Consider the following 12,472-nt stretch of genomic DNA (forward strand, 5'->3'; position numbering starts at 1 on the left):
GCAGACAACAATCAGAGGCCTTTGTCCTGTCAGGCCCATGGATAACAGAATATAGCAGACAACAATCAGAGGCCTTTGTCCTGTCAGGCCCATGGATAACAGAATATAGCAGACAACAATCAGAGGCCTTTGTCCGGTCAGGCCCATGGATAACAGAATATAGTAGAAAGAAACCTGAGGCCTTTGTCCTGTCAGGCCCATGGATAACAGAATATAGTAGAAAGAAACCTGAGGCCTTTGTCCTGTCAGGCCCATGAATAACAGAATATAGAAGAAAGAAACCTGAGGCCTTTGTCCTGTCAGGCCCATGGATAACAGAATATAGTAGAAAAAACCTGAGGCCTTTGTCCTGTCAGGCCCATGGATAACAGAATATAGTAGAAAGAAACCTGAGGCCTTTGTCCTGTCAGGCCCATGGATAACAGAATATAGTAGAAAAAAACCTGAGGCCTTTGTCCTGTCAAGCCCATGGATAACAGAATATAGCAGAAAAAAATCAGAGTCCTTTGTCCTGTCAATTTCCTGTATAATCTTTTAAACTTCGATAAGATTAATCTAGTTAACTGTCCAGCTGTACTTCCTCACTGTATAGTAGTTATTTATCAGTGTAAGTGGAGCTTCTGTATTGGTATTTATTGTCCACATATAATCTGTATACTAAGGATCATCACAGTTTAATAGTTCAGTTGTAATATTAGTGTTGTATGGAGCTTCTGTGTTGTTATTTGTTGTCCACATTTAATCTGTATACTAAGGATCTTCACAGTTTAATAGTTGAGTTGTAATATCAGTGTTGTATGGAGCTTCTGTATTGGTATTTGTGGTCCACATTTAATCTGTATACTAAGGTTCTTCACAGTTTAATAGTTGAGCTGTAATATTTGTGTTGTATGGAGCTTCTGTATTGGTATTTGTTGTCCACATTTAATCTGTATACTAAGGATCTTCACAGTTTAATAGTTGAGTTGTAATATTAGTGTGTATGGAGCTTCTGTATTGGTATTTGTTGTCCACATTTAATCTGTACACTAAGGATCTTCACAGTTTAAAGTTGAGTTGTAATATTAGTGTTGTATGGAGCTTCTGTGTTGGTATTTGTTGTCCACATTTAATCTGTATACTAAGGTTCTTCACAGTTTAATAGTTGAGTTGTAATATTAGTGTGTATGGAGCTTCTGTATTGGTATTTGTTGTCCACATTTAATCTGTACACTAAGGTTGTTCACAGTTTCATAGTTTAGTTGTAATATAATTATTCTCACAGTGACACAACACAGTCTTGATGCATTAATACACAGTATTTTTGTTATTTTATACTAGAAATGTTTGGCTATTTATCAAACTAAGAAACAACTGTATTATTTTACAAAGTTTGCTCTGAAGTGATCACGTTTCTATGTTCTGTTTCTGTTGAAGTATATTGCTGTAATATATGTACATTTACTATCATTCTACAGAGTGGAATGTTACAAGCAATAGAAAGATACATGAAACAAGCAATTGTGGACAAAAATCACTCTGTATCTAGTGCTTCACTTGTTTCATCCTTGGTAAGTGTTATATGATTATGGTGTTGTTTGTGTGATTGTTTCTAACAGTGTTATATGATTACGGTGTTGTTTGTGTGATTGTTTCTAACAGTGTTATATGATTACGGTGTTGTTTGTGTGATTGTTTCTAACAGTGTTATATGATTACGGTGTTGTTTGTGTGATTGTTTCTAACAGTGTTATATGATTATGGTGTTGTTTGTGTGATTGTTTATAACCGTAAGTGTTATATGATAATGGTGTTTGTGTGATTGTTTCTAACAGTGTTATATGATTACGGCGTTATTTGTGTGATTGTTTCTAACAGTAAGTGTTATATGATTACGGTGTTGTTTGTGTGATTGTTTCTAACATTAAGTGTTATATGATTATGGTGTTGTTTGTGTGATTGTTTCTGATTTCCGAGTGTAAACATGTTGTTTTTAACTTGGAAGTGAAAATGTAAACCTGTTGTTTGTAGCTTGGAAGTGAAAATGTAAACCTGTTGTTTGTAGCTTGGAAGTGAAAATGTAAACCTGTTGTTTGTTTTTAACTCGGAAGTGAAAATGTAAACCTGTTGTTTGTAGCTTGGAAGTGAAAATGTAAATCTGTTGTTTGTTTTTAACTCGGAAGTGAAAATGTAAACCTGTTGTTTGTAGCTTGGAAGTGAAAATGTAAACCTGTTGTTTGTTTTTAACTCGGAAGTGAAAATGTAATTGTGTTTTTTTTTAACTTGGAAGTTAAAATTTTCCACCTTGAGGATACTTAGGCCTAAGAATTTTGTGTATTAAAAACATTCCCTATCAGTTTCTACTGTTTAATATTCTATATTTCAGTAAATACATACAAAGTCCATTGGAATAATGTGTAAATTCCATCTTTGGTCAGTTGTATTTCATCTCAAGTTAGCTAAAAAACCACAATTTTATGTTTTACAATTACTATTCAAAAATGTACAAAACAAAGTTCTTGCAAAATATAGGTTTAGTCTTAAGTCAGTAAAGACTATTTATTATAAAATGTGTGTACATATTTCATGTAAAACTTACATTCTGACTTTATACCATGTCAGTAAAGTAGTTTTCAAATTGTGTAGAAACTTCATTGTAAGAATTTAGTGACTAGTAGAAATTATGTTTATAGAACAAACAAATCAAAGAACAGATGGAACTTCAAACAACTATACGTTTACAAAATAGGAAGTAATAAACTCTTCTTATCTGTTATACTTGAAATCCTTGAGAAGACATATTTCTGTATTAAAGTTGAGCTTGAATTGATTTATTCTAAACTCTATTAAAACTTTTCCCAGCATCTGATGAGAGTGAGTCCTGACGTTGTAAAGAGGTGGGTTAATGAAGCTCAGGAAGCCGTGAATGCAGATAATGTGATGGTGCAGGTATGCTGATAATTCTTTACTAAGGATGTCATTTGTTGGTATACATCTGTTTCTCCTTGCAACCTTTACTGAGGATGTCATTTGTTGGTATACGTCTGTTTCTCCTTGCAACCTTTACTAAGGATGTCATTTGTTGGTATACGTCTGTTTCTCCTTGCATCCTTTACTAAGGATGTCATTTGTTGGTATACGTCTGTTTCTCCTTGCATCCTTTACTAAGGATGTCATTTGTTGGTATACGTCTTTTATTTTCTTTACCAAGAATGTCATTTGTTGGTATAAGTCTTTTATTTTCTTTATTAAGGATGTCATTTGTTGGTATACATCTTTTATTTTCATTACTAAGGATGTCATTTGTTTGTATACATCTTATTTTCTTTACTAAGGATGTCATTTGTTTGTATACGTCTTTTATTTTCTTTACTAAGAATGTCATTTGTTGGTATATATCTGTTTCTTGTCAAAAAGTATGCACACCATTTCATCCTAGCTAGGACTAAAATAAATATATTTTTTTCTCAACAAGTGAAATCACAACTTTTAATATAACTTATGGAACTTGTTAAGAGTGTCCTTATCATGTATTTGCTTTGTTTCTAGTATCACGCCCTCGGACTTTTGTACCACATTCGTAGATCTGATCGTCTTGCCGTGTCGAAACTGGTGACCAAATACGCTCGCTCTGCACTGAAATCTCCATATGCTGTTTGTATGCTGGTAAATATTTATCATAAAATGATTTTGTTAAAACGTATTTAATAACATTATGAATTCCTGTAATCTTGCTGTGGTATTTAACTGTGAATGTTTTAAAGTCTGTTGTTGTTCTACAAGTACTTAATAAATGTTATTTTTATTCCTTCCAGATTCGAATTGCCAGTAAACTGATTGCAGATGGTGATGCAGGGTAAATTTTCTTTAAATACTAGTGATCTTGATCAGCATTTATTCAGAATCTTTTAAAAACTGTTGTCAGTCGTACCTTGTTGGAGCTTTCCAACAGATAATTAATCTTAGTTCATATTAAGATGATATCTCATGAAATCAAACTTTGCAAGATTCTCATACATTTTGTTTTTCAATAAAACTTTCTGCATATTTTCATCATCCTAACTTGACTTTCAATACTGTAGAGATCTGATGTGTAATATCAGCTTCTCTATATACTTCCAAGAAGTTTCTACACCCGTAGGTTTCAACTTACCCTTAATTTCCCATCATTTCTGTATCACGCAAGGGAATTTTTATAAATAAAACTTTCTGCATATTTTAATCATCCTAACTTGACTTTCAATACTGTAGAGATCTGATGTGTAATATCAGCTTCTCTATATATACTTCTAAGAAGTTTCTACACCCGTAGGTTTCAACTTACCCTTAATTTCCCATCATTTCTGTATCACGCAAGGTCATTTTTATAAATATCACTTTATCTTCATATTTTGATTCTGATATCTTGTTCTTTAGAATTTAGCAAGTTTCGTGTGTGTGAAGTTTGAAATGTGTAGAATTACATTGTGTTTAATGTGTAGAATTTAGCAAGGTTTGTTTGTGGCCTTTGAAATGCTGGTACTTGAATTGTGTTTAATGTCTAGAATTTAACAAGGTTTGTTTGTGGCCTTTGAAATGCTGGTACTTGAATTGTGTTTAATGTCTAGAATTTAGCAAGTTTCGTGTGTGTGATGTTTGAAATGCTGGTAATTACATTGTGTTTAATGTGAAGTACCAGCATTTCAAAGGCCACAAACAAACCTTGTTAAATTCTAATGTTTAATGTGTAGAATTTTGCGAGTTTTGTGTGTGCCGTTTAAACTGCTGGTACTTATTGTGTTTAATATCTGGAATTTAACAAGGTTCTTGCTTAGAGTGACTTGTGTACATTCACAACTTAAAGTAATTCACTAATATTCTTGTAATATTTCTTTAATTATGTCAGGCTTGTGGCTAATATATTGATATTTTCTTAGAAGTTTAAATGTTTTGTGTTAATAATTTACATGTTATTTTAACTAGATATTCACATGTAACTAATTTTAAGTCAAGCGTGACCGAACATCTAATATACTTAGAAGTTCAATGAAAGTTGTATTGAGGTTTAGTTGATAATATTTTAAAAACAATTTACATTGCTTCTATGGAAATGTTAAAATTAATGAGATTTAGGGGTTCAAATAGTGTTAGTGTGTATAGTTGGAGTGTAATCACATGGAAAACTGTGTAATCTAGTAGCAAAAATATTTATTTTAAAGTTTTCTACTTAACAATTAGCTTTCGCATGATAACTTATTCAAAGTAGTCATTAACATCATCCAAATGTAGAGAAAGAAATGTCATCTTTTCATTTCTGAACCCTTTGGTTTCAAAAGAAACACATTTTGTGATGTTAGTGAAAACATTCTCTATAGCTTTTACATTAACGGTTTCAGTAGGCGAAAGATTTATGTTATGAAATATTACGCAGAACCAAAAGAAGCACTTCAGGATATTTGTGTTTATGCTACTACTGTTCCACAGCACACTTCAAAGATTTATGTTATGAAATATTACGCAGAACCAAAAGAAGCACTTCAGGATATTTGTGTTTATGCTACAACTGTTCCACAGCACACTTCAAAGATTTATGTTATGAAATATTACGCAGAACCAAAAGAAGAACTTCAGGATATTTGTGTTTATGCTACAACTGTTCCACAGCACACTTCAAAGATTTATTCCATTCCAAGCTTTTTCCAGACAAAATGAGGAATGTGTACACCCAAGTAAAATTGTGTCTGTAACACTTGGAATCTGTTGTATTTAATTTTTAAACTTGCATATATGACACTTTTCTGTTAAGACTATCTTAAATGTTCAGAGACGAGGATCTCAGCGTAAGTCTGTTCCGAACAGACTTACATTGACAATGTGTCTTTTTAAGTAATTTTAAAAACTCCTATATTTCATCCCATTGGACCAGATCATTTTCAGGCTGTGTATGATTAACAACAAATTGAAAGAGTAATGGTTATTATTAGAAATGCACGTGTAGAATTTTAAGTATATAACATAGATGAAACTGAATTACTTACAAAAAGCTTAAAAATGAAATTTGTAAAGGTGGAGGGGAGTACTGAGATATTTGTTCAAAAGAAAAAGTTTAAAAACTCTAATCAGAATAGATTCTGTAGTTTTTCTTCTGTTTAGTTCACTTTACAGAATTTTAACATTCTGTTATGGAACATTTGGTTTCTTTTAAAAATTTGAAAATGTAGGATGGTCTTTAAAGTGTTCTTTGAACCCTCTGTTCACTTCTCTTCATGTTTCAACTAAAGGATGGTCTTTAAAATGTTCTTTGAATCCTTTGTTCGCTTCTCTTCATGTTTCAACTAAAGGATGGTCTTTAAAGTGTTCTTTGAACCCTCTGTTCGCTTCTCTTCATGTTTCAAGTAAAGGATGGCCTTTAAAGTGTTCTTTGAACCCTCTGTTCACTTCTTTTCATGTTTCAACTAAAGGATGGTCTTTAAAGTGTTCTTTGAACCCTCTGTTCACTTCTTTTCATGTTTCAACTAAAGGATGGTCTTTAAAGTGTTCTTTGAACCCTCTGTTCGCTTCTCTTCATGTTTCAACTAAAGGATGGTCTTTAAAGTGTTCTTTGAATCCTTTGTTTGCTTCTCTTCATGTTTCAACTAAAGGATGGTCTTTAAAGTGTTCTTTGAACCCTCTGTTCACTTCTTTTCATGTTTCAACTAAAGGATGGTCTTTAAAGTGTTCTTTGAACCCTCTGTTCACTTCTTTTCATGTTTCAACTAAAGGATGGTCTTTAAAGTGTTCTTTGAACCCTCTGTTCACTTCTTTTCATGTTTCAACTAAAGGATGGTCTTTAAAATGTTCTTTGAACCCTCTGTTCACTTCTTTTCATGTTTCAACTAAAGGATGGTCTTTAAAATGTTCTTTGAACCCTCTGTTCACTTCTTTTCACGTTTCACCTAAAGACAATTACTTATGTTACATTTGATTTCATATATTATTCCTCGCTTTGTTTTGGATCATTTCTACCAATGATGTTTCTGATTTTTTACTTCTAATGTTTGTATAGTTTATGTTAATGTGCTTCTTGATGATGTACTTGTGTATTCTAACAGGGTGTTGCTAACATGTTTAATAAGGTGATTTTGACAGTTGTCTTGTGATTACTTGTTGAATTACAAGTTGCACGATTTCCTTACACTTTTAATTACTGATAACAAACACTGTAAAGCTGTTGATGATGTAAAATATCTCATGTGTTGTTCTGTAAATGTTTTAGGCCAGACAGTCCATTGTTTGAGTTCATAGAGAACTGTCTAAGGCACAAGAGTGAGATGGTGATATATGAAGCAGCTAACGCTATTGTTAACCTCAAGTCCACAACGCCACGTGAACTGGCACCTTCCATCTCGGTTTTGCAACTTTTCTGTAGTTCTCCGAAGCCAACACTTCGATTTGCTGCTGTCAGAACGCTGAACAAGGTAAATTAATGAAATATTATTTACAGTCCAGAATTTCAGTTTGTTTCTAAATTAATAATGAACTTCTTTAAGCAACATTGAAGTCAACAATTTAACAGAGTAAGCTGTTGAATTAAACACCAAACCAGTATGTGAACAGGTTAAAATAAACACTGGATTGACACTTGAGCAGTGTAACATATTTAAATAACACTGGACTGATGCTTGAGCAGTGTAACATATTGAAATAACACTGGACTGATGCTTGAGCAGTGAAATTTATTGAAATAACACTGGACTGATGCTTGAGCAGTGTAACATATTGAAATAACACTGGACTGGCACTTGAGCAATGTAAGATATTGAAATAACACTGGACTGATGCTTGAGTAGTGTAACATATTGAAATAACACTGGACTGATGCTTGAGCAGTGTAACATATTGAAATAACACTGGACTGACACTTGAGCAGGTAAGATATTGAAATAACACTGGACTGACACTTGAGCAGGTAAGTTATTGAAATAACACTGGACTGACAGTTGAGCAGGTAAGATATTGAAATAACACTTTAGCGGTGTAAACTGTTAATATTACATCAGGCTGACACTTGAGCAGTGTAAACTGTTAATATTACATCAAGCTGACACTTGAGCAGTGTAAACTGTTAACATTACATCATGCTGACACTTTAGCAGTGTAAACTGTTAACATTACATCAGGCTGACACTTTAGCAGTGTAAACTGTTAACATTACATCAGGCTGACACTTTAGCAGTGTAAGCTGTTGAAATAACATCAAGCTGACACTTTAGCAGTGTAAACTGTTGAAATAACATCAGGCTGACACACTAGCAGTGTAAACTGTTAAAATAACATCTGGCTGACACTTGAATCGTTGAAAAACTCATTCTTACTACTCTCAAAATCCATTAAACAGTTTAAAGTATCATATATCAATAAATTTCTCTAATTTGTCATTATAAACAAAAATCCAGTTAGAATGTGTATCATTATTTATCATCTTTTTTTAAAGATAATTTCAGTTTCTAGTGTTAAAGTACATAGAAATAAGGTGACTGTTTGGTAAAGAGAAAGAGATTAAATCCTCTCAGCTCATCTGACGTATACTCCTGAAACAAACGGAGATATTTGTGAAATAAAATGGTGGTCATTAAATGCACTGTAAACTTTATTGTATCAATTTTCATCAGTTGTAGATAGTCTGAATTCAAAAGTAATGACATATCTTTTTTGTAATATTAAAAGAACTTTAGAATAAATTTTAAATGTTTTATTAATACAACAGTGAAAATTCTTAAATCATTGTATATATATAATTATAACTATGAAAACGTTTGAATACGATTTCTGTATTATATAATATATTATATATTATATAATATATTTCTTATATTATATACATCAGGGAATACTGATGTATAGCAATCTTGTCAAAAACTTAAAACACTCCTTTATAGATATAGCCTAAACATTTTTATTGCTAATACATTTCATTATATTTTTTTTATAAGTTTTAAAAGGAAAGTAACTAAACTTCATTAAATGTTTGTAGCTAGTTTAGCTATAGAATCTTGTGAAAAAAGTCCTTGAGAAAATGTGAATTCATATTTAATATGGTATATAAAACTATGTGTACGTTCGTGCAGTAGTTTGGGTTTACATTTTTTTCTGGTTGGAACTCTCCACTGTAATTTAATATATTTCATTTCTCTGTCACCAGGTGTCCATGTCTCATCCTGCAGCAGTCACAGCTTGTAACATGGATTTGGAGAACCTTATCACTGATGTTAACCGTAGTATTGCCACTCTTGCCATCACAACTTTATTAAAGACTGGTAGTGAGAGTAGTGTAGAAAGACTGATGAAACAGATCTCGAGCTTCATGTCAGAAATATCTGATGAATTTAAAACAGTTGTAGTTCAGGCCATCAGGTATTAAAGCAAGAACAACATTGTGTTTTCTAATTAACTCTTTACCTACTAGCACTTGTTTCTCCTAGACATGTGCCAGTAATAAAAACTTATATTTATCCCTGGTGGGTCAGACTCAAACTTTACTCTTTATCAGATCTATACAAATTCAGATATTTTTTCCCCAGACATTTATAGAATGTGTTATAACATTCAGATTTGTGTAAATCAGTAAATAAAGAGTGAGTTTAGATTAAGTAATAGCAATAATAAATAACATTACTTATGTGTTATTGAATTTATACCAGTTAAAGAAGTATTTCTCTTTCAACCAATATTTTGCTCAGAAAAGTAAGACAAGTCCAGTATGTTTCAAATACAAAATGAATTTGCAAAGTACGTGAAGGTAGTTAAGATTAAGTTCAAACCACTAGGAATTAATTTGATGCACTTGAGAAAAGAGATGTAATGGAAAATATTCTGACAAGAATATGAGGAGGAAGAAATCATAATATCTTTTAAATAAGTTACAAACAAATGAATAAGGTTATGGACCACAGAAGTGTAGCTTCGGTTATTTGTTATTCCTTGAAACATTGAATAATTTACTGTTGCACATTCTTATCTGTTTAAGGTCACTTTGTCAGAAGTTCCCAAGGAAACACAGTATCATGATGAACTTCCTGTCATCAATGTTGAGGGAAGAAGGAGGGTTTGAGTACAAGAAAACTATAGTCGATACGATCATCAATATTATTGAAGATAATCAGGAAGCTAAAGAAGCAGGTGAGTAGACAGAAGTACTTATTATGAACTGGTTATAAACTTAATAATTAATACCTGATGTAAAGGTACTTAAAATTGTTAGATTTTATTGTTTATCGAAGGAGTGTTTGATTAAAGAATCCGTTTACTGACCAGTTCCTTTCACAGTGGCATTTACTTCACACTTTCCCTGTATAATACTGTACTTAATTCTTTACAGAAAATCCTTACTTCACACTTTCCCTGTATAATACTGTACTTAATTCTTTAGATAATCCTTACTTTCCCTGTATAATACTGTTCTGATTCTTTAGATAATCCTTACTTCACACTTTCCCTGTATAATACTGTACTGATTCTTTAGATAATCCTTACTTCACACTTTTCCTGTATAATACTGTACTTAATTCTTTAGATATTCCTTACTTCACACTTTCCCTTTATATTACTGTACTAATCCTTTAGATAATCCTTACTTCTCACTTTCCCTGTATAATACTGTACTAATCCTTTAGATAATCCTTACTTCACACTTTCCCTGTATAATACTGTACTTAAAACCTTGTAAGTTTGGTATCAATTTACTTTGATGGTGATCAACAATTGTCATGATTATATTTGTAGAAACCAAAACTGGTAATATGTAAGCTACAAATCTACCTGTAGTAAAATATTGTTAACAAGTAGGAAGGAAATGTTATTTGTTAATTATCTGCAAATAAAGATTAAAATAGTAAATGGTAGACTAAGTACATACATCATGATATGTACTACATGTTAAACCACTGTAGTGTGAGTATCTAGTGAAAATAAAGTTATCAGATCTATCATAGTATACAGTGTAGTGTGAGTATTTAGTGAAAATAAAGTTATCAGATCTATCATAGTATACACTACAGTGTAGTTTGAGTATCTAGTGAAAATAAAGTTATCAGATCTATCATAGTATACACTACAGTGTAGTTTGAGTATCTAGAGAAAATAAAGCTATCAGATCTATCATAGTATACACTACACTGTAGTGTGAGTATCTAGTGAAAATAAAGTAATCAGATCTATCATAGTATACACTACAGTGTAGTGTGAGTATCTAGTGAAAATAAAGTTATCAGATCTATCATAGTATGCACTACAGTGTAGTGTGAGTATCTAGTGAAAATAAAGTTATCAGATCTATCATAGTATACACTACAGTGTAGTTTGAGTATCTAGTGAAAATAAAGATGTTTGATCCAGTGGATCTTTTTGATTAGAACATTTATTGTGAAGAATTCCTTTTTTTTTCTTTTGTAAATTATGAAGTTCCCATTGTTGAGTTATTTTTTTTTGCTCCAAAGTTTATTTTTATATTGTTAGTAAATACAAAAAGCTGTAAACATGGATTTCTTCCAAATACAGGTTTAGCACATCTTTGTGAATTTATTGAGGACTGTGAACACACTAGTTTAGCTGTCCGCATCCTTTATCTGCTCGGTAGAGAAGGCCCACGAACGTCCCAACCATCCAAGTACATCCGCTTTATCTATAACAGGTTAATCTTAGAAAATGGCTCAGTTAGAGCAGGTAAGACTTGTGTATCTACCTGAAACACACTTTTGCTGTCACTTGTTTAGAAGAAAGCAGTTTTAACTATTGAAATATCTTCAATTAAAAAAACAAAGTTTTATATAAATACTTAGTTGTTCTCCTTAAACCATCTGGGCTGCTTATTTGCGAAAGAGGGATTTGGGACCAAAATAAGGGGGAGGGGGTAACAAAAGGTCTTACTTGATTATTATGAATGTTGTGTGTATACTATATTCTACAGGAAAATAAAGTGCAGATAGCTTATCCTCCCCCCCTAATCCTGCCTATACTTAATTGTATGTCACTAAGTCAGGTAATTGTCATTTGCTTCCTGTGCTCTTCTGGTTTACTAAACTGTGTTAAGTGACTTCTTGTCCAGTGTATCTTGAAACCAAAGGCTGGGAGCTGGTTATAATATGAACTATTTTGTTTGATGGGAAAAAATTTAAAAAACATCTTGGTGTTTTAACTAAATTCAAAAGTAGTTTTTACGGACAAGTGAATGAACAGATTCACCTTATTAAGAGAACTTGATGCCATTTAAAAAATTATGTTTAAATCACTATGTTATGTGGTTGTCTTTAAGTGTATTTAGTCTCATTATGTGTTAACTTAATATTAACTTCATCTGATACAACACATACAGCCATTCAGTAGTGTGTTTTTCACACAATAACCTAATATTGAATAATTAAACTGTGTAAATTTGGATAAATAACCTAATATTGAATAATTAAACTGTGTAAATTTGGATAAATAACCTAATATTGAATAATTAAACTGTGTAAATTTAGATAAATAACCTAATATT

At 31.9% G+C, this 12,472-nt stretch overlaps 1 protein-coding gene across 1 annotated transcript in view; it reads left to right on the top strand.

The window, feature by feature from the left end:
- Positions 1-11,658, top strand: part of LOC106476332 (coatomer subunit gamma-2-like) — a gene marked incomplete at both ends in the record, with an annotated part of 13,286 nt that extends 1,628 nt beyond the window's left edge. The window contains 8 exons of the mRNA XM_013936992.2: positions 1,458-1,550; positions 2,842-2,928; positions 3,529-3,645; positions 3,795-3,835; positions 7,214-7,415; positions 9,140-9,351; positions 9,965-10,116; positions 11,494-11,658. Of these exons, the coding sequence (XP_013792446.2) occupies positions 1,458-1,550; positions 2,842-2,928; positions 3,529-3,645; positions 3,795-3,835; positions 7,214-7,415; positions 9,140-9,351; positions 9,965-10,116; positions 11,494-11,658 (1,069 nt within the window). The remainder of the gene's footprint in view (positions 1-1,457; positions 1,551-2,841; positions 2,929-3,528; positions 3,646-3,794; positions 3,836-7,213; positions 7,416-9,139; positions 9,352-9,964; positions 10,117-11,493) is intronic.
- Between the last annotated feature and the right edge of the window lie 814 nt (positions 11,659-12,472).

The sequence above is a fragment of the Limulus polyphemus genome, unplaced genomic scaffold, assembly GCF_000517525.1.
Source record: "Limulus polyphemus unplaced genomic scaffold, Limulus_polyphemus-2.1.2 Scaffold10310, whole genome shotgun sequence".
NCBI lineage: Eukaryota > Metazoa > Arthropoda > Merostomata > Xiphosura > Limulidae > Limulus > Limulus polyphemus.